Source organism: Callithrix jacchus, chromosome 6 (assembly GCF_049354715.1).
Source record: "Callithrix jacchus isolate 240 chromosome 6, calJac240_pri, whole genome shotgun sequence".
Lineage (NCBI taxonomy): Eukaryota > Metazoa > Chordata > Mammalia > Primates > Cebidae > Callithrix > Callithrix jacchus.
The window spans coordinates 45971838-45993974 of record NC_133507.1 but is presented as its reverse complement, the minus strand read 5'-3'; the positions used below and the strand labels follow the sequence as shown (position 1 = coordinate 45993974).

The 22137-nt window shown below is 39.6% G+C and overlaps 2 protein-coding genes and 1 non-coding gene across 6 annotated transcripts in view; 1 reads left to right on the top strand and 2 right to left on the bottom strand.

Moving 5' to 3' along the window:
* The window catches only part of NCKAP1 (NCK associated protein 1), a 115335-nt gene extending 111012 nt beyond the window's left edge, over positions 1 to 4323 (bottom strand). For all 4 annotated transcript variants that reach the window (XM_035304330.3, XM_035304331.3, XM_035304332.3 and 1 more), the window contains exon 1: positions 3823 to 4323. In XM_035304330.3, the coding sequence (XP_035160221.1) occupies positions 3823 to 3930 (108 nt within the window). In that variant the 5' untranslated portion in view covers positions 3931 to 4323. The remainder of the gene's footprint in view (positions 1 to 3822) is intronic.
* LOC118154533 (uncharacterized) lies at positions 3790 to 4917 on the top strand. The gene is made up of 2 exons (XM_035304339.3): positions 3790 to 4419; positions 4668 to 4917. Exons 1-2 carry the CDS (start codon positions 4055 to 4057, stop codon positions 4789 to 4791), a joined length of 489 nt encoding a protein of 162 aa, XP_035160230.2. The 5' UTR covers positions 3790 to 4054; the 3' UTR covers positions 4792 to 4917.
* Positions 4918 to 20252: 15335 nt separating this feature from the next.
* LOC118155147 (small nucleolar RNA SNORA77) lies at positions 20253 to 20364 on the bottom strand. The gene has a single exon (XR_004745368.1). It is a non-coding gene; the product is annotated as a small nucleolar RNA SNORA77 (small nucleolar RNA).
* Positions 20365 to 22137: the final 1773 nt, after the last annotated feature.

Sequence of the window (22137 nt, the reverse complement as noted above, 5' to 3'; positions counted from 1 at the left end):
TATTAACTGAGATCTTTTCAATACAGAGATCAATCTCATGTTGGTAATGGTGTAGGAAAAGAAAGGAGAAGGAAAAAAAGAAAGAGTAAACCCCAAAATTTAACTCAGCAAAATGTCTTCTTTGGGCATTTGGTATTTGGCAGATTTGTTAAGCAGCTAGACAATTTCAGAAAAACATATGTTTCCCAAAAAAGATCCTCAGATTACTAAGTACTATTTTCAAATATCCTCTATCTTCAGAAGCAATTCTGTGAAATAGGTAGGGCAGGCATTATGCTCCCTATAGAAAACTAAACTGAGTTCAGTTACTTTTTAAAATGGGCAATAATTTCTACTCTACTCCTTCACCAAAAATTCATAAAGATAGAGCTAGAGGCCGGGCGCTGTGGCTCACGCCTGTAATCCCAGCACTTTGGGAGGCCAAGGCCGGCAGATCACGAGGTCAAGAGATCAAGACCATCCTGGCCAACATGGTGAAAACCCGTCTCTACTGAAAGTACAAAAAATTAGCCGAGCATGGTGGTGCGTGCCTATAATCCCAGCTACTCGGAAGACTGAGGCAGGAGAATTGCTTGAAACTGGAAAACGGAAGTTGCAGTGAGCTGGGATCGCCCCACTACACTCCAGCCTGGCGATGGAGCAAGACTGCTCTCTCTCAAAAAAAAAAAAAAAAGATAGAGCTAGAATAGACTTTAGTGTTCCTTTTACAGTTAATTTTCTCCATTTTACAGATGAGGAAAAGTAAAGCTCAAAAAAGTTAAATTACCTAACCAATGTTAGAGAACTCTCAGTGACTGAATATTGGAATGCAAAGTCTCTTAACTTACGACCCAGTGCTCTCAATCCCACCAGAAAACCTGCTATGCTAGAACCTTTAAAAATGTTACAAATCTCCACATAAGTGAGTGACATTATTAGATCTGGAAAAGGGAAGCCATATATTTAAAACAAAATTTTAAAAAAAGGAATTAAGCAACAAGTAAATTTAAATGTAAAACTACCAATCACCTTCACGTCTTTTCCCTAAAATCTGCTTTTATGTGTTCTTACATCCTCCATCAAACTACAAGTTCCCTAAAATTCCCATAAATTGTAAATATTAAGATCTCAAAAATTTTTGACTGATGAAATTAAAAAAAAATTCTTCAGTAATCATGCTCCAACTCCCCTAATAAGCGTCAAAGCATATTATTAACAATACTAAGTTATTTTACTTAACTATTTTTCATTGTATACATTCACTAAAATATCATTTCCACTGTATACTTCCAATTGAAACAGAGGAATTAGATCCGGCAGACAATCTAATGCACTTGCATTAACAAAAATGTGATAATTGATCGGTAGACATGTGTTATAGGTGGAACTTTTTTTTTTAGGACTAGAAGAGGTTGAGATTGAAAAGATTATGTGGTTTATAATGCCGTAAGAATGCAGACAGCATGAACCTAATAAACACATGGTGAACAGATCTTACTCACTTCTTTGGCAAGATATCTGAACAAATGTTTCAGTCCCTAGCCAGCTGGGAAGATATGCCAGATTCACCGACAATTCTATAGGGTGAAAGATCCAAAATCTTATCTGATCCATTTACATGCAAAATTACACAAAGGGAGCAAACCCAAGACTATTATTATTAAAAATCAGAGCACACAGGTTTTGAGACTGCGGAGGCAAATGATTCATTCATTTCAACATGGCCTAACTAAAGATGTCTAGTATCAAATAAGGCCCTAAATACTCTAGTATTTCAAAAATTACACTGTCGTTGCCCAGAGAAAACTCACACTCAAGCAAGGTAGGCAATGTATTTCTTAAGAAGCTACAAATATAAGGCAAGTGCTAAAATATAACATTTCAATAAATCAAAATATTTGACATGGATATAATAATGATCACATTTAACTCAGTTTAACTTTCACTAGTTCAATAATACAAGAGCCTGAAGCTTCTCAAAACAGGAAGTGATAAAAACAGTGCTTTTGAGAAATGGCAGTGAACTGGAGTTATAAGAGTTCAAATGCCCAGAATTTCATTTAATCTTATTTATGAAGGTGGAATATTAAAGTTTGATTATATTTATCCTATAAAAATGTTTAATTAATGCTTAGAAAAGGTATTTTGCCCAATTACCCAAATCACTTTTGATGTTACTCTCACTTCCTCTTTTAGAAACCATTGTAACCATTTCCTTTAAACCACAATACCACAGGTCTAGTAAATTTTATAATGTTTGACTTGCTTGTTTTTTTGGACAAAATTCATATAGGAACCAATTTCGAAGTTTTTTAAGCAATATAATCTCCCCAAACAACTTAGATCAATGCAACCTCTAAGTAATACTACTTAAAACTGAATTATTCCCAACCTATATAAATTTATAACCAAGGCTCCTTGGTAAATGCAGAGGAGCTGCTTTGTCATGACACTGAGCTCCTGCCACATAAGTAACAAACTGAATAAGCATGCTGCAGTTACTCTCCAGATTGCACTTTAGAGTAAGCAATCCTTTCAATCAGGTGAGCAACCACATTTTTGTCCTTATCCAAAATTTATCATCATTAAACACTCTTTAGAATTACAATGGCAACATCAAATTGGAAAAGTAAATCAATTTTACACTCAAACTCTTGGATATGAATTTCAAAATATATACATATATTTCTTCAGAAGCCCTCTCAAACTACAATCTATTGCTATGATTAAACCAAAAGGTAACATTCACGATATATTAAAAAGCCACAAATATAGGTATGAAAACATGACATTAAAGACAAATTATAAACTCAAAGGATCTAGAATGTCCAAAAATCTCTTTTTCTCTTTATGTTTGTTTAAAACTTAGCAACCTTGCCTTAAGAAGAAAGTCATTTTGTTGTTTTGCCCCAGGATAATGAATGTAATATTTGTTCTATCTTTACATGGACTTTTCTAAACTTCCAGTGCAGTCTTCCACTCCTTACTGTACTGAGGACATATAAAAGCCTTTCAATGAGCCTATCAGCTATAGCTGCTCAAATTATCAGACTATGCTATAAATCAGCAGTAATAGCAACATTTTTGCGTTTTGCGGTTTTTATTTTATACAGACACCGAACTTTAAGAAATGGTATAGGAAAATCTAATATGAGGAGGAGCACAGGGGAAAGCATAGAATGTTGTTTTTCCAGTTCTAGTGACTCACAGCCTAGAAGTATTTCAGAAAATTGGTTCCACCCTCACTTCCCCCTCCTCTCCACCTTCAACATGAAATAATCTCAAATCGTCAACATATTCTCAATGGCTATTTAGCAATCTAAAGTGGCAAAGTGGAGAGAATACGGGATTCAACCAATCAGCCCTTCCCTACCCACATTCCCACACCAAAAAATTGGGATGTGGGGTGTAATCCCTGTTCACTGCTGCCATCTCCGCCAGAATATGGAACACTCAAGTTTTCCTACCCACCTAGAATTTCGCCCACCCACCACCCTCCCTTTCCTATGGGTCCCGTCCTGGGGGCGGGGGCGCCGAGGATGGGCAACTCGCGGCTTACAGCGACGCCCCCACCCAGTGCTGGGCCCAGCGCCGGATCCCGCCGCTGGGAGCCGGGAAATGGCCTCTCTGCCTTCGGCCGGCCGGCGAACCACCAGGAGAGGCGCCTGGGACTCCGTATTAGGCCGCTGTGCATCCAGGCGACCCCAGGTCGGGCCTGGAGCAGCAACGCCGAGATTTCTGCACCCGGCGCCGCCCGCCGCCCCCCAACCCCACGGCCTCCCTTGCCCTCCATCCCTCCCAGGCCCGCCCGCCCCCGCCGCGGCCTCCCCGGCCCGTGCGCACCTTCTTAATGTTGTAGAGGCGGGTGAGCATGCCGACGCCCCGGTCGTTCAGGATGGTGAGCTTCTCCGCCAGCTTCTGCTGACTGGGCTGCAGCACTGAGCGCGACATGGTGGTGCCCCCGCCGCCGCCGCCGGCCGCCTGGCGCCCAGTCACCGGCCCGCGGCCCCCGCAGCAGCCTCTCGCGGGCCTCCTCCCCTCCCGCCAGCGACCTCCGCCTTAGGAGAGCGCGCCCATGGCCCTCGCGCCCCGATCCCGCGCCGGCGACAGAGCTAGCCGCGACGGACGCCTTGGAGCCCCTTCCCCCGCAGCAGCTCGCGCCCCGGCAGCCTCCTGCCTTCCGCCCGCCGCCCTTCCGCCCCTACCCCCGGCGCTCTCCGCCCCAGCCCCCAACGAGCCGCCTTCCCCGGCTCCTCCACTAGGTGTGGCGGCGGCGGCGGCGGCGTCTCTGGCGGCTGAGAACGAGGCGGCTTTCCGCAGCCCCGGACGGGCGCTCGGTCACCTGATCGGCGGCGCCGGCGCCCCCGCGAGGCCGGATGGGGAACTGCGGCCTGCGAACCCTGCGCCTGACCTAGCCGCCGCCGCTCTGGCTCTGTCTGGGTGGGACAGCCCTCTACGCCTGACGCCAGGATGGGAGTCCCAAGCGGGGACCTAGTGGGGTGGCGTTCTGTGCTCTTTCCACCTCGCCCCACACCCCTCTCCTTCAAGTTCCCAAAAGTTGCCTTTCCGCACCACCCTCAGAAAGAAACGGGGAGAAACTCTGCTGGGAGGCGAGATATTTTCCAGGCGAGTTTTGCTTAAGAGTGGGCCGGTGGCTCCAAGCGCTTTTTCCTCCCACTGCTTGACAGGCGCTCTCGCAGAACACAGCAGATGTTGTGCTCCGCGAGGCGAGCATCGCCTCTGCCAGCCTCCCCAGCCCATCCTCAGTCTCCCCGCCAGGAGCCAGTTTGTGAGAGAGGAGGTCGGAAGTGAGGGTAATTCATGTCCCTGAGATTATCACGATCTGGACTTTGTCGGTGAGGAGCACTCATCCGCTGGAGATGCTAATAGGTCCTGGCCTGTAAAAGGCAAAAAATAAATGTTTGTTCAATGCATAAAGGAACCGGTCCCATTTTTTTCCAGCTTCCACCCTAAATCCCACCTCTTCTTGAAAACATTCTTCTTTGCCACCTCATTTTTTTTCCTGATCAATTTCTTCTTAGTGACACTCCAAGGTTTCTCCCTTGTCAAATGTATCAGACACGATTCCAAAAGTGAACTAATCGAGGACTTACGTAGTTGGGGTGAGAAACTTCAGCCAAGAGAACTCAGGCCTCTGATATTTTTGGCTTTGCCTTCTCTCAAGATGTTAATCTTTTGTATGATATTCATTAATTTTAAGTCAGTGACAAAATATCCTGCCGCATTCAATAAGACATTCTAAGAATAATAAGCCATCCTTGGATTGATCAAAACACTTTTGAAAAAGAAATTGTAATGACTAGCTTACATTAAATTAACAAAATATTGTTGGAATATTGAAGTCTTCATTTTAATATTCCAACAAGAAAGAGGGAGTGGACTGAATGAATTTAATTTAACGGCCATTAAAAAGGGTCCTGTTCCCATCAAAAAAAAAAGTCATAATCATACCTGCCAGTGTGCCTGAAATTCTATATACAAAGCTGCAGTACCTTGAATGAATGCTTTGCATCTAAAGGGTCTTAAAAATACAAACACTTCAGAGAGATCGCCTGTCGAGCTATTATTAGTCATTAACTGGTCAAGGAATTTAATTTATCTGGTTACTTCTCAGCCTGATAACATTTCAATTTAGAGGAGGCAAAGTTGTGGGGCCTGGAATAGTAAGAGCAGACCTGAGAAGGTGAGGCTGCAAGGAGGGGTTTGGGGTAGCCAGATGAGAAAATTTAAAGATGCTGAACACTGGGGGAAATATGTGCTCTTTTAGGATACTACTAGCAACTAATTCTAGATGCAGAATTGCAGAGTTCTACCAATAAAAGATTACCTCATTTTCTAGTTTTTAAAAACTGCCTTATAGGGAGAACAAGAAAATGGTACTCTATTATAAATTTGAACACAACTCTTACTCCTCAAGAAAAACTATCATGTTGCCATATGAACTTGAATACTTGTAGTAGCTTATAACTCAGAGTACCCAATAGGAGAACACTGTAGATAGTGGTCTCATTATTCAATATTTATTGTCACCAATTTATAGACATACTATCACTAGACTGTAATGAAACATATCTATTTGAGTAAAAGAGACAAGGTGTAGATGAATTATAATTTTTGTCTTTCTCTACACTTTGCATTAAAAGGAATTTGTGATTGAGATCATATGTGTATATGCATTTTTTAAAACTTTTAAACTTTTTTGTCTCCCTATGTTGTCCAGGCTGGTCTTCAACTCCTAGGCTCAAGCTCCATCACACTTATTCTTTTGTTTTTTTTTTTTTTTTTGAGACGGAGTTTCGCTCTTGTTACCCAGGCTGGAGTGCAATGGCGCGATCTCGGCTCACCGCAACTTCCGCCTCCTGGGTTCAGGCAATTCTCCTGCCTCAGTCTCCCAAGTAGCTGGGATTACAGGCATGCACCACCATGCCCAGCTAATTTTTTGTATTTTTTAGTAGAGATGGGGTTTAACCATGTTGACCAGAATGGTCTCGATCTCTTGACCTCGTGATCCACCTGCCTCGGCCTCCCAAAGTGCTGGGATTACAGGTGTGAGCCACCGCGTCCGGCAGCTCCATCACACTTATAACCCTCACACTTTGGAAGGCCAAGGCAAGAGGATTGTTTGAGGCCTGAAGTTCAAGACCAGTCTTGGCAACATAGGGAGACCCCCATATCTATAAAAATTTTAAAATTAGCCGAATGTGGTAGTATACCTGTGGTCCCAGCTACTCGGGAGGCTGAGATGGAAGAATCACTTGAGCCCAGAAGGTAGAGGCTGCAGTGACCTGTAAACACAACACTGTATTCCAGTTTTAGTGATAGAGCAAGACCCCAGAAAGAAAAGAAAGAAGGAAAGAAAGAAAGAGAGAGAGAGAGAAAGAAAAGGAGAAGGAGGAAGAGGAGGAAGAAGGAAGGAAGGGAGGGAGGGAGGGAGGGAGGAAGGAGGGAAGGGAGGGAGGGAGGGAGGGAGGGAGGAAGGAAGGAAGGAAGGAAGGAAGGAAGGAAGGAAGGAAGGAAGGAAGGAAGGAGAAAAGAAGAAATAGAGGCCAGGCACAGTGGCTCATGCTTGTAATCCCAGCACTTTGGGAGGCTGAGGTGGGTGGATCACCTGAGTTTAGGAGTTTGAGACCAGACTGGCCAACATGGTGTAACCTGTCTCTACTTAAAATACAGAAATTAGCCGGACATGGTAGCACATGCCTGTAATCCTAGATACTCGGGAAGCTGAGGCAGGAGAATCACTTGATCCCAAGAGGTAGAGGTTGCAGTGAGCTGTGATCATACCACTGCACTCCAGCCTGGGTGACAGAGCAAGACTCTGTCTCAAAAAAAAAAAGAAATAAAGACTACATCATCCAGCCTCCCTTGCAGCTTGTGTTCTGACCCGTAAGATGTAAGCTGTCAGAAACCTTCCTAAAGAGACAGCTGCTGCTCCCCATTTGCCAGTTCTTCCTCACTTCCTTCATTCTGCCACACCTAACAAGGATGCAATGACCACTATCTTGGACCAAGAAGACAACAGCCACTCAGTAAGGATGACAAAACTAAACATGGAAGGTATATGTGGACTTCTTAGAACACAGCAGCCATATCATACTTGGCCTGTCTAGACCTGGTTTTGTATGAAAGAGAAATAAACTTTTAGCTTCTTTTATTTGGGGTTTTTTATTACTTACAGCCAAATGTGATCCTCAATAACAAGTTTCTGCGGCCAACATTATAGTATCTCTAATAGGAATAAAATGGGGTGATAACTAGATTTAATAGTTACTGTTTTTGCACTGTGTCAAATGTTGTTACCATTTCCATTATATTTTCTCATTTACTTCTCTCAAAAATATTTGGAGATATTATCATCTTTAATTTTACAGATGAGAAAACTGAAATGCAGGTAGTTTTTTTTTTTTAATTGCCAAAGATCAAACTCATAGAAACTGGTAAAGCTGGTATTGGATCCCTTATCAGCCTGACTCCAAAGTTTGTGCATGCTCATAACTACTGTGATGAAACAGTAGGCTGATACTACATTTTCATGCATGCAGTGAACAGGATTCTGTAGTCTCCTCTGGAGTTGTATAACCTTGCCCAAACTTTTATAAATAGTTCCTTCATTTAAGTTCCTACAATTCACAGTTAGAGATTGCTATATTTTCACCTGACCAATACACCAGCTCTTTTAGGTGGCTTTCTTTAACTTTACTTTCTCCAGAAACTAGCATGAGAATTATTTCTGCAATGCCTTTTGCTAATCATGAAGAATGTTTATGCTTTCTTTTTTTTTTTAAATCACTTAGCTGACCCAACCCACTGTTGCTTCTTTGTATAAGGCAAGAAACTGAGAAAAAATGATTAAGGGCATCTCTATGGGTTCTTAGGATAAAACCCTTGGATTAGGAGGTCTGCTATCAAAGGTAGTGCTCCACTTGATCTTAAAGACAAATGTTTTTCCTCCCATTAAACTTCTAACCAGACGTTACTACTTAAGTATGACTAGAAATATATGAAAAATTTCTCTCTGAAACGGCCTGAGAATTGAGAAGTAGACATAGTAATTTTGTCTGTCCTTGAACACTTCCTTTGGGAATCTACTATCTTCTGACAAAATTGAATGCAGAAAGAGAAAGGGCTCAAGCTATGGGAAGAGTCAGACATAAGTGAATAACAAATTAATAGAATCTTTCAAGGAATTAGCTTTCTAAAAAATTGCTTATAAGACTGCATTTGGTGAGATCATAATGCAAACAGAGGAACTAACTCTGGGTGAACGACCATGGAAAAGGACAAGAGATTTCTCTGTAGTTTAATAGTAATGCAAGTCCTGTTTTCCTGCCTGGCAAAGATCACAAGGTATGAAATTTATTCCCAAAAAATTATTAGGAAAGACAATGAGGAAATGACAGAGTATGTTAGTATCTGTAGTAAATGAAGGAAGGAGTTAAGACTTAGCCAGAGACTGCAACTCAATATAGCAGAAGAGTAACTGAGATTGGCCTAAAGGAACATGAGATATCACCAGTAGTCAGTAGAAGAGATGCAGAAATACAGCTGATCTGAAAAGTTAAAAAATAATAATAATAAATAAAATTAAACCCTTGATCTTGACCACTCATAACCAATTAGATTCATCTTATAGCCTGCCTAATCTTTGGTAATATAACTCACACATGTTTATTTGTGCCTGCTCTACAAAACTATAGATGTGCCGGGCGTGGTGGCTCACGCCTGTAATCCCAGCACTTTGGGAGGCCGAGGTGGGTGGATCACCTGAGGTCAGGAGTTTGAGACCAGCCTGACCAACATGGAGAAACCCCATCTTTTAAAATTATTTAATTAATTTTTAAAAACTATAGATTTAGCTTTCCTTTTTTGTTGTTTTTTCTTTTTGTTTTAGAACTATATTAGGCTAGACTTATGCATGAATAGTATGTGATGGAATATATATCAGTAAATACAAATATTGGTTGATCTTTTCACATTTATAATTTTTGAACCTTAAGATGCTACATGGAAAATAGGCAATATCAATGGTAGAACAAAATGAGTTAGAATATGGAGTAAGCCTTTTGATGATACTAACTTTCAGCTGAACAAAAATAATCTATTTACATTTTTACATTTGGTCTACTCTAAATGTAAAATATTCTTTTGAATATTCTTTCAAAAATTTGAAAGGATATTGAATCTATTGAACTGGACCTTCATGGAAAGGCCTAGCATACAAATTTGAAGTTATCATAATTTGGATATTATTTGTAGCCAGGAGAATAAATTGAGATACTCTTTGAAGAGTATTTTTTTAAAAAGAAAAATAGTGTGCAATCCAAAGCCCTGAGAAACTTCAACTTTTACAAATTAAATAGAGGAGATGGAGTCAGCAAATGAGACTGAACAGAAGTAACCCATGAAGAGAATCACCTGACTCCAGGAGGCAGATGTTTCAGTGAGCCAAAATCTCACCACTGCACTCCAGCCTAGGCAATAGAGACAGACTCTGAGAAAAAAAAAAAAGGGAAGGAAGGAAGGAAGGAAGGAAGGAAGGAAGGAAGGAAGGAAGGAAATAAAAAGTGACCCATAAGGTAGAAGCAAATGGCATCTCAGGAGCCAGGAGAAGAAAGTATTTCAAGAGGATGTGGTCAACCAATTTGACTACTGCTGAGAAATGGAATAGGAAGAAAACTAAACAGAAAAGTACACGTTGAATTTGGCAACCTGTAAATTTTTGGTACTTTGAGAAGAATAATTTCAGCAGAATGGTAGATATTAAGTTTAGAATGGGAGAAAGTGATGTGAAAATAGCATATGTAAATAAGCCTTTTGAGACTTCTGATTGTGAAGGGAATGTAAGAATGGGCAGTAACTAGAGGGTTAAGGGAGGGTTTTTGTTTAACTTCAATGGAAGTTGCCCGAATTTCCAGTAGAGAGGGAGAGGTTTATGATTCAATAGAGAAAGAGGGAATAAGCAAAGGAGCAGAGGCCTTGATAGAACAAGGAAGAGAGATGGATGGGATGCAGATCATATATGTCCAGACTGATTTTTGACTGGTTGAGGGAGTGCAGGGAGGAGACAAGATATATTAGCTAATATTTATTGATCACTTTCAATGTGTCATGTCCTGTCCAAGTGTCTTACATATATTAATATGTTTCATCTTCATAACAAACTCTTCAAGTAAGTACCCATAATAATTCCTGTTAAACAAATAAGTGTCTAGGGTCACAACTGGTAAAAGAAAGAGCTCACACTCTTAACCACTGGAGTGCACTGATATAGGCCAGTAGAATTGGCTTTTTAAGAAGATAAGAATTTCCCATTTTCTCATATCTTCTATTTCTCCAATGAAATAGAAATATTTTATAATCCTAAAAGGGAGGTCATACATCAGAAAATGTAAAATGTTCACTTGTGCTTGGTGTCATGTATTTAAATAGCAGGAAAAAAGCCTAGAGTCTGGGGTCAGATTAACAGAGTGGAAAACCTGGCTTTGCTACTTGCGGTAGTGTGAACTTGGACACCTGACCAAAGCTCTCTAATTGCTGGGTTTTCACCATAAATGGGGATAATTATACCTACCTCACTAGATTGTTCTGAGGAATATATAAGATCATTTTTAGCATTGTATCTTGGTCATTTGTACTAGCTATAAATGTTGATTTTTATTACTACTCGCAAAGTTATTATTATTATTATTGCTCTGCTCTACCCAGTTTTGTGATTTTCTATGTTGGTACATGGCTTCATGCCCAGAGAAGATAGAGGGCTATGGATTTTTTTCTTTTTTGAGATGAGCATAATGCAGGGAGAGAGTGGCAAAAGAAATGAGAGTAGTGACTAGAGAATAATAGCGTACTTTAAATAGCCAACACATTGTGTTTTAGCATTCAACTGAAAAAGAATTAGAAATCTACTTAATTGTATTAAATTGCTGTGCTTGACAAACTCCTATTTCAAAGTAATAACTTCCAAAAATGACATTTTCACTATTTCACATTTAGTACACACCATAAACATTATACTTCTAAGCCTTGATTAGGTGCAAATGTTAAGGACATTAATCTTTTTCTTATTATAAAAATATAAATTATGTTAAAGTATTATAAACTCATTATAAGACGATTTTCTCCAGTAAGACATTGCTGAAATCTAAATGTTTACAATAAGTCAGGTGTTCACTGGTGCTTAAATTCAACTTTCTATTCCCACTTAAATTAAAATCCAGACCAGGTGCAGTAGTTCACACCTGCAATCCCAACTCTTTGTGAGGCAGAGGCAGAAAGAGCACATGAAGCCACGGGTTCGAGACCAGCCTGGGCAAGATAACAAGATTCCCTCTCTACAAAAGAATAATAATAATAATTTAAAAAATTAAAATTCAGGGCAAGTGCAGTGGCTCACACCTTTAATGCCAGCACTTTGAGAGGCTGAGTTGGGCAGATTGCCTGAGCTTAGGAGTTCAAGACCAGCCTGGGCAACATGGTGAAACCCTGTCTCTATAGAAAATACAAAAAAAAAAAAAAAGCTGGGCATGGTGGCATGTGCCTGTGGTCCTAGCTACTTGAGAGGCTGAGGTGGGAGAATAGCTTGAGGTGGAAATTGCAGTAAGCTGAGATTGCACCACTGCACTTTGCCTCAGTGACAAAGTGAGACCCTGTCTCAAAAAAAAAAAAAAAAAATCCAGTGTTACTTAACTACAGTCATATAAACTAAGCTGCTACTGTAAAATCCTGTTTTTCTGCTTTAAAACTATGAACATAGCTGCCCCACCTAGACTGTTTGCATATTAAAGTTTTACCACTTCATTGATTATTTTTAATTGCTTCAACTCATAACTCTTCGCGCAAACCTTTAGAATCAGAATTTATTTACATTTTCTACAACTACTTTTTACATTTTTTATATTCCCAATGGTCTTCATTTGTGCTGTATTTGAAATGAAAAGATGAACAATTTACTTTTAGTTTGTGAAGACAGGAAACCCACATTTCCTATCTAGTGTCCAATTTATTTATTTCATATCATTGATTCTACATGTAAAATATTAGGAACACATTAATGCAGACTTTATCATTACATATGAATGTATAAATACTTTCTTAAGTCACATTTTACTTATAGACTTGTTTGACTTGAGCAGTAGACATTTGTAAGCTTATTTAAATAAAGAGTTATGCTATCTAATATAGTAGCCAAAAGTGCTAGTAGTTCTGTTATCTACTACATTAGCTAAAAACGCACCTGCTACATTACAAACTACAGAACTTCCAAGCATCAGAAGAGAACTTTGGCTGTGCAATCCTGGAAATAACAGAATTAGTGTGGCCCACCCTCGTATTTCAAAAGACAGTGAAAGACTTAAAGCCCATGAATTGAATCAGAAGAAATAAATGAAGTGAGCCTCTCATTTTTATTCATTTTCCCCATGGAGTCAAAGCAGAAATAAAAACAAGACAAATTAATTTTTTCTTTATGCTGGTACTGGCCAAATAAATTCTTTTTTTTTTTTTTTTTGAGATGAAGTCTTTGCTCTGTTGCCAGGCTGGAGTGCAGCGGCACGATCTTGGCTCACTGCAATCTCCACCTCCTGGGTTTAAGCGATTTTCTTGCCTCAGCCTCCTGAGTAGCTGGGACTACAGGCACATGCCATCATGCCCAGCTATTTTTTTGTATTTTTAGTAGAGATAGGATTTCACCGTGTTGGTCAGGATGGTCTTGATCTCTTGGCCTCATGATCTGCCCGCCTCAGCCTCCCAAAGTGCTGGGATTACAGGCATGAGCCACCGAGCCCAGTTCTTAATTAGCTTTGAGTAATGGCTCTCCTGTACAAATCTACTGAAGTTGTGCATCCTATCCATAAAATATATACAAATATTTTAGTACAATTTTAAATAGTTTATGGTTTCATTAAGACTATATAAAACCCCAGAGACCCTAGATTTGGGACCACTCTGCGTTGTAATGAGTCTATCAAAAATGGCATAATTAGAGCAATTGTATACCCCAGTAATCATGTGCTAAGCATCCAGGTTTAACCTGATATAAATGTCAGAAAGAAAACTTTTTATGCAGGGCTCAGTGGCTCATGCCTGTAATCCCAGCACTTTGGGAGCCAAGGAAGGTGATCATCTGAGGTCAAAAGTTCGAGACCAGCCTGGCCAACATGGTGAAACCCTGTCTTTACTAAAAATACAGAAATTAGCTGGGTGCGGTAGCCAGTGCCAGTAATGCCAGCTACTCGGGAGGCTGAGACATAAGAATTGCTTGAACCCAGGAGGTGGAGATTGCAGGGAACCGAGATCACACCACTGCACTCCAGCCAGGGTGACAGAGCGAGACTCCATCTAAAAAAAAATAACCCCACAAGTTTCAAAACATCATCTGGAGCTGTAAAAGAGCCTCTTTCCTGATGAGTTCAATGCATCACCCAATGGGAATTCTTTCACAGCTGTAATAGGGTAGCCTCTGTTATCAACATTTATCAGGAATAAATATCCTGTTGTAGATCAATTACTCTCTTTATCTGCCTCCCTCTGGCTGCCAAGAACTTTGGCACCTCCAACAGAAGGTGGGAAGTAGAACTGAAAACATGAGGCTCAAATTGTTTTGTTTTGCTTTCATTTGAACACCTTGACTACAGCTTCGAGTAAAGGAAGAAATGAAACTACTGTTTAGCAAAAAGTCTTTCAATGGTCTGCAAGTTACCATTTGTCTACATATCCCTTTCTCTTATTGTTATAAGTAATACAAGGTTGGATGCTTCCTTAATGAAATGTATAGTGTTTTAAAGAAATCCTGTGGCTTCTGCACATTACATAAGTTAGTCTGCCTCAGAATGATTGCAGAAATACTGTAAATTTAGTCTCAGAAACTGGCTGCTAAAGTAGGCCCAGCCAGCTTTTCAGCTTTCAACACTGCTCTGTATAAAATAGCACATTTGGAAATCTGTTGCTTGTACACCCTATTCATACCATACGCTGTTCCTAAGAAGTAAAACTTAACAAGAAAAAGCATAAGATATGTGAGAGGATCACAAAAACGGTAGGAGAAGCAACAGGTTCTAAAAATATTCGGTATTGGTTCAGCGTTCAAATATCGAGACATTCATGTCTTTGGGTGTTGACAATGTTCTCTCATTAGTAAAGTACCTCTTCTCTTGATTTCAATGCTAGCTGGCAAACTCCCATTCCACGTGTGTACAACCGGCCTCTGTTTCATTTGCTTTTGTTTTTGTGAGGAAAAAGTTAATACAAAGTAAATATCACAACTGCCTCCATCATTATTTAATGTTAAATATCAGTTTGACCCAAAACAATGAACTTGACTACAATTATCAGAGTTAGTTAAACTGCCTCAGATTTTTTTGTGGAACAAGGTCATGTGAAAATATAATCAAACACTGCACTAGAAACAAGGGTTTTTTTTTTTTCCTTCTCTCCATGATAGATAGATTAGCTTAATTCATGTGAAATTATTTCTTTTTCTCTTTATGTCCTTTTCATTTCAAGAGTTGTTTCTGCCTTCAGCAGGAAGGGTTTTTCGTTTTTTTGTTTTGTTTTGTTTTGAGACGGAGTTTCCCTCTGCCGCCCAGGCTGTAGCACAGTGGCGCGATAGCTGCTCACTGCAAACTCCATCTCCTGCCTCAGGGTTCAAACAATTATCCTGCCTTAGCCTTCAAAGCAGCTGGGACAACAGGCACCTGTACCACCCTACCCAGCTAATTTTTGTATTTTTAGTAGGGACGGGTTTTTCTCCATGTTGCCCAGGCTGGTCTCAAACTCCTGACCTCAGGTGATCTGCCTGCCTCTGCCTCCCAAAGTGCTGGGATTACAGCCATCAGCTACTGCATCTGGGCTTTTAAAAAAACCTTTTATTACAGAGAATTTCAAACATGAAAAGGGTAGATAGAAGAGTATATTAACTTCCCACGTAACGATCACCCAGCTTTGGCACTTAATGACATTTTCCCAAATCTGAATATAAAGGGTTGGTTTGTCCGTAATCTAAACCAGAACTCTTTTATGTATGCAAAAGTAATAAATTAGAATAAAAATAGCGTAAGTAATAGAAACTCTTTTTTTCTTTTCTTTCTGTTTTTTTTTTTAGACAGAATCTCACTCTGGTGCCCAAATTGGAGTGCAGTGGCGAAATTTCAGCTTACTGCAACCTCCACCTGCCAGGTTCAAGAGATTCTCATGCCTCAACCTCCCAAGTAGCTGGAACCAGAGATATATGCCACTACTCCCAGCTCATTTTTTTTTTTTTAAAGACAGGGCCTTGCTATGTTGCTTGGCCTGGAAGACAATGGCTATTCATAGGCTCACTGCAGCCTCTAATTCCTAGCCACCAGCAGTCCTCCCTCTTCAGCCTCCCAAATAGCTGGAACTACAGGTGTGCCAAGCTAGACATTTTCACATTTCTTAATGGTAATTTTTATCAACATTTAAAAAAGAGGAGATGATAAGAATAAATATCAAAGTGACACTCTTGGCAATAGCCAAACCAAGGGGTAAAACATGTTTATCAAACTGAAGTTAAGCTAACAGCATGTAATTATATGAGTAGTGCTTCCTAAATCCTGGTTTCTTCAGAAGCAAATGAAGAATTTACCCAGTGGTTTCATTTTGCTGAGTCACCATGTTGAAAAAGAAAAAAAAAAACCCTCTTACTAAATGAATCACTTTTTTTTCTTCTAAGTAATTCACTCTTCTTTAAGAACTGGCAGACATGAAGCTACCAGAACTTGTGCTACCTATCCTGTCAACAATAATACCCACCCGGGGATTATAAAAATAATATTAATAATAACATAGATTCGACACAATCTAAATTCTCACAGTAGAAAAGAGTTGCAGGAGTTACAGTACACCTACACCAAGAAATTTTTAAGGAATTCTATGCCAATGAAAGAAAACGTAGGTAGGCAGGTCTTAGTAAAAGTAATGTATATCTGTCTCTTTAAAGTGTCCTAGGGTCATAACCAAAGACTTATGTAATTTAGATAAATGTGCCTTCTGACAGGTATATCTGTTCTTGGTCTGACAAGGGATCAGAACAAGACAGGCATGGTGGTCTCAGGTCCTGCTTGGCCTGTAGACAATGACTGATTGGGTTGGACTTTTAAGGTACAAAATCCAGACTAATTTATGGGAACCAAAATGAAGTTGCACTTGTGCTGTTTTCCATCTTTTGTGGCACTTTAACGGAAACCAGGCACTGACGAGAGCCCATTACCTAAACCATCCCATTCACAGAGATTCTGTGGTGCCACTCTACTCTTTTAAAGTCCCAACATTTTTTGTTTTAGCCAAAAATGTAGTGGCACTGACTTCAGAGGGCTTCTTTTTAAATGTGCTTATGTCTAAAAGGTAGATGCAAATGCTCCAGACCCTCCTTTCGCTTTGTTAGCAAGGATTAGGTCAGTAGGCAGCCTTATATTGAGGAGGAAGGGGTAAGAGGAGTTAGTCTGTTTGGGAGTGGGTCCAGTGGGTCTGGGGTTGGGAAAAGAATAACATCGGTGGTCTTGGTCTGTTCAGAATGTGGTGTAAGAAGTTCCCTGATAAGAGAAGGAGGAAGTTCTGCTTCCTTGAAGAGAGCAGAAGGAGAGGACTTATCAGCATTCAGGAAAGCTGTGAGAGAAGATGTGGCACTCCAGAGGCAGGAAACCATTTGAGAGAATGTACTCAGAGTTGAGTGGTGAAGAAGGATTGCTCTCAAAGCAAACAAGATGGTGTCACAATTCTGATAAAGGCTGCTCTGAAAAAAGGTTTACCCTTATAAGGATAACATAGAGACTTAGATTCAATGAGACAGAAAATTAATAAGGATATCAAGGACTCGAACTCAGATCTGGAACAAGTAAACTTAATAAATATTTATAGAGCTCTTCACTTCAAATACACAAAATATACATTCTTGTCAATACCACATCACACCTACTCATAGGTTTAAATGAAATATTGATTGGCCATTATTAATACCCATTTTTTTTCAGAATAAAGCAATATTTCCGTTCACCCTCCCTCTTTCTCTTCCTCTTTCTTCCTCTCCTTTACTCATCTTTTTTTCTTTCCTTCTCTCAAAAAGAAAAAAAAAGAATTCAAGTTGTAAACCTCTAGGTCCAGGTCGGCAATATCTTTCTCATTGTTTGATTTCCTTCCTTCCGTTCCCTCCCTCCCTCCCCCTCCTTCCTCCCTCCCTTCCTTCCTTTATCCCTTCCTGCCTCCCTCCCTTCCTCCTTCCCTCCCTTCCTGCCTTCCTCCCTTCCTCCCTCCCTCCCTTCCTGCCTTCCTCCCTCCCCCCCCCCAAAAAAAGGGCCTATCTTCTCCCTATGCCTCTAAATCTTGGTACGTAGGTGATTTAATGGCCCTGGGGGTTGCAGTGTTAGGGGGAGTGGTAGAGCTACCAAACCCAAGTATTCAGCTTTTCCCAGGAGCTGAAGAGGGCTGGGTAGAATCCGCCCTGCTTTTTACCATTCTCTTTATTGACATCTATTCTGCCCATGTACATTGGACGTTCACAAAGGCTTTCCTGCTCCCTTAGAGGAGCTCCCTCTCCCAGCAAAGGCAATGTGGAGGGGTAGATGCAGGATGAGCATCTTTAAAACCATGAAAGGGATTTCCCCCATTGTGAGACCACTTTATAATCTATCGTCATTCGGGAAAACTAAGATATTCTAAACTTAAGAAAATGCTGCCAACTTTAATAGGAAAAAAAAAAAAGACTAAATTATTTGAAATTTATGTGAATGCACTCCAGATGTGATGGTAAATAGTTTTAAGAATCTCCTTTATTTAACCTAACAAGGGGCAAAGATTGTCTGACTCATGTTTCAGTTGTTTTTATTTCCCCTGCTTATTTTCTCATAATGGTTTGAGTGGAGAAATCACAAAGTCATAAGTTTAGACCTAAAAAAGACCTCAGAGATAATTTCTTCCCCTTCATTTTATAGATAAGAAATCTCAGGCCTGACATGGTGGTTCACCCCTATAAACTCAACACTTTGGGAGGCCAAGAGAAAAGGATCATTTAAGCCCAGGAGTTGGAGACCAGACTGAGCAACATAGTGAGACCCCCATCTCTAAAAATTTACAAAAAACAAACAAACAAAAAAATGAAAGAAATTTGCCCAGCGCAGTGGTGTGCACCTATAGTCCCAGCTACTTAGGAGGCTGAGGCAGAAGAATCCCTTTAGCCTGGGAGTCCAGGTTGCAATGAGCTATGATCTTGCCACTGCACTCCAGCCTAGGTGACAGTGAGACCCTAACTCAGAAAAAAAGAAAGAAAAGAAATCTCAGAAAGGATAAATAGCTAAATGTAGGAAGTCAAAAAGTTGCAGGAGAAACATTACGTATAGGTAATTCATAAAATAAAAATCAGATCCATGAAATCTCGAATTTATTGTAAAAAATGTCATTATATTTAACCATATTTTCTCTGCAGATATGGATATGTGTTTGTTGTTTCTATTTTTGTTGGTTAAAGAATGGATCAAGGTTTTCCAAAATTTTTTTTAGCTACCACAGTGGAAATCTACAAAAATGGGTAATAGACTATTTTGGGACCATTGTTCAGAAGTGCATTTATCTTAGAAATGGTTACCATGGAGATGAGCACAGTTGTGTGACTCTACAGCTTGCAAGCTAGAGCCATCTATGCTATAAGACATAAATAGCTGTGTATACACACGGATGCACAAGAGCTCATGCACACTTGCACAATAAAGTTATGTTGTTCTTCTTTTTGTAAAACAATAATGAAATTCCAAAAAAAAAAATAAAATAGAATTCCACATAGTGCTGACCTTTGGTGGTAGAAGGGCTTGCAAACTATAGACATTTAAAAATGTAATATTGCCGGGCGCGGTGGCTCAAGCCTGTAATCCCAGCACTTTGGGAGGCCGAGGCGGGTGAATCACGAGGTCAAGAGATCGAGACCAACGTGGTGAAACCCCATCTCTACTAAAAATAGAAAAAATTAGCTGGCCATGGTGGCACGTGCCTGTAATCCCAGCTACTCAGGAGGCTGAGGCAGGAGAATTGCCTGAACCCAGGAGGCGGAGGTTGCGGTGAGCCGAGATCGCGCCATTGCACTCCAGCCTGGGTATCAAGAGCGAAACTCAGTCTCAAAAAAAAAAAGTAATATTGTATAATGATATAAAGCCACTTTTTAAAAACATAATAGTCTAAATCAAGTTTAAAGAATAACAACATACCTAACAAGTAAAATAAATGAGAACACATTTCTTAGACATCATTGCTTCTTAAAGTAGAAACATTAAAAAAAAAAAAGGTAAAACACTCAGAATATATTACAAAAATTACGTGAGTTATTTTTCCCAAAGCATTGAATATTGGCCATAGATATTTACCTAGTTTCTCTCTCCCTCTCTAGCTAGTTAGGTACTTGTTTGTTTGTTTTTTCTTTCTTTCTTTTTTTAATCTTTTTCTTTTTTTTTTGAGATGGAGGCTTACTGTGTCCCTTAGGCGGAAGTGTAGTGGCATAATCTTGGCTAACTTCAACCTCCTCCTCCCAGCTTCAATCAATTCTCCTGTATCAGCCTCCTGAGTAGCTGGCACTACAGGTGGCTAATTTTTCATAGTTTTAGTAGAGAGGATTTCACCATGTTGGCCAGGATGATCTAGATCTGACCTCATGGTTCGCCTGCCTCGTCCTCTCAAAGTGCTGGGATTGCAGGCATGAGCCAACACACCCAGCCTTTTTGCTTTGACTTTTCTTTTTCTTCAGGAATTTTTTTCCCATCTATGTCCCCAGGCAGTTGCATCACCCTAGAGAGGTCAAAGTGGCCACAGCACCCTGAAATGCTCACTGGCTGACAGAAGAAGCACCCACTGGATGCTGAGTGAGTTGGCAAAGAAAATAAATTTTTCAACATGAGTAAATTCCCAAGAGCTAGCTGCTTTCAGTGATCACTTGTAGAGATCCAAAGGCATATATTCTGATAAAGTTAATTTGCTTTAATATTTTGACCTTTTTCTTTAAATTTTATGGTGGATGTTTTCAAATTTTCAAACAAAAAATGAAAGGCTAGTAAAATTAAGCCCCTCCCATGTACCCATCACCCAGCTTCAATACTTATCAACATATGGCTAATTCTGTTGGGTTTACAACCCTCCTTCCCCTATTATTTTAAGTCAAATGGAAAGCATCATAATAACAACTTTTTTGAGTAAATGAACTTGTCAACAAGAAACGTTTTTTCCTCCACAATTTCGAGGGTTTTTTTTCTATTTTCCTTGGAAATTTCAAGGCTTCATTGTGTATAGGGTACAATGTGGGGTACTAAATTCAGTAGTGTAAGTAATAATAACTAGAATTAGAATAATGATAATGCTTTTTCGATTATGCAAGCGATGAAATACACCAATGATTTAGCCACGTTTAGCTTTGAAGCTACATTCCATTATTCATCTATTTCTTTTCTTGTGTGAAAAGAAATCTTTTCTCATGTACCAGAGTTAATTTTTTCAAGACTAATTACTGCATATGTATTTAAATGTATCTTTAAAGTAAGCCTTTTGGAATTCTCAGAGTTAAATTTTCTTAAACAAAAAAATAAAAAAAAATAAAAAAATAAAGTAAGCCATGTACTTTGTCTTGTTTTATAGAATCACAAGAAATATACATAAAATAAACAAAATAAATGTTTTTTGCTTTTTTTAAGACAGCGATTTTAACACATCTGATTAGTAAACAAACACCCTACAATAGCTAAAGCACATACAAAAAGTAAAACTATAAAACTTCTTTCAGAGTCTTTTCATTAAAAATAGCCATGTATGGGCTGAGTGTGGTGGTTCACACTTGTAACCCCAGAGCTTTGGGAGGCCGAGGTAAGTGGATCACTTGAGGCCAAGAATTATGATGAAACCCTGCCCTGTCTATACTAAAAATACAAAAATTGGCCGGGTGCGGTGGCACATGCTTGCAATCCCAACTACTCAGGAGGCTGAGACAGGAGAATCACTTGAACCCGGGAGGTGGAGGTTACTGTGAGCCAAGATCACACCACTGCACTCCAGCCTGGGTGACAGAGTGAGGCTGTATCTCCAAAAAAAAAAGGAAATCACGTAAGATTTCTTAGTATTTGCTGCCATTTTCAAAGTTAGGCATTATGTAGTTTTAGAGCTAGGATAACCTTTTCAGCTGAAAGTCAACAAAATACAAAACCCAGGTCAGCAAAAAAGCTGATTATATAACATTTATTTGCTTTCATTTTAGTACTATTATCACACGGCTTTCTAGAATTTCAGTACTGAATGACTTGTGAAAATTTCCCCCCAAATTTGTCCATCTAACATGGCTTATTCTAAAATGAAACATTTATTTGTCAATGTATTAATAATTAGATTCAAGCCTTTAAAAATTTACATAAAGTTTTAAAATCTTAATCTTTTAAATCTAAGTCTCAGGAAGTAAAAGATTTTTAATATAGAATGAGAGACCCCTCAGAAATAAGAAAAAAAAAGTCTTTTCACTCTACATAGCCTCATTCAGATTAGTATGACTTTAAATAATCATTGTTTGAAAAGTTAGCATTTCACCTTCATGTATAGCTCTAGTGCTTCTAGCATTTAATCATTCAACATTATAAAATATCTACATAAATACTTTCAGAGAAATAT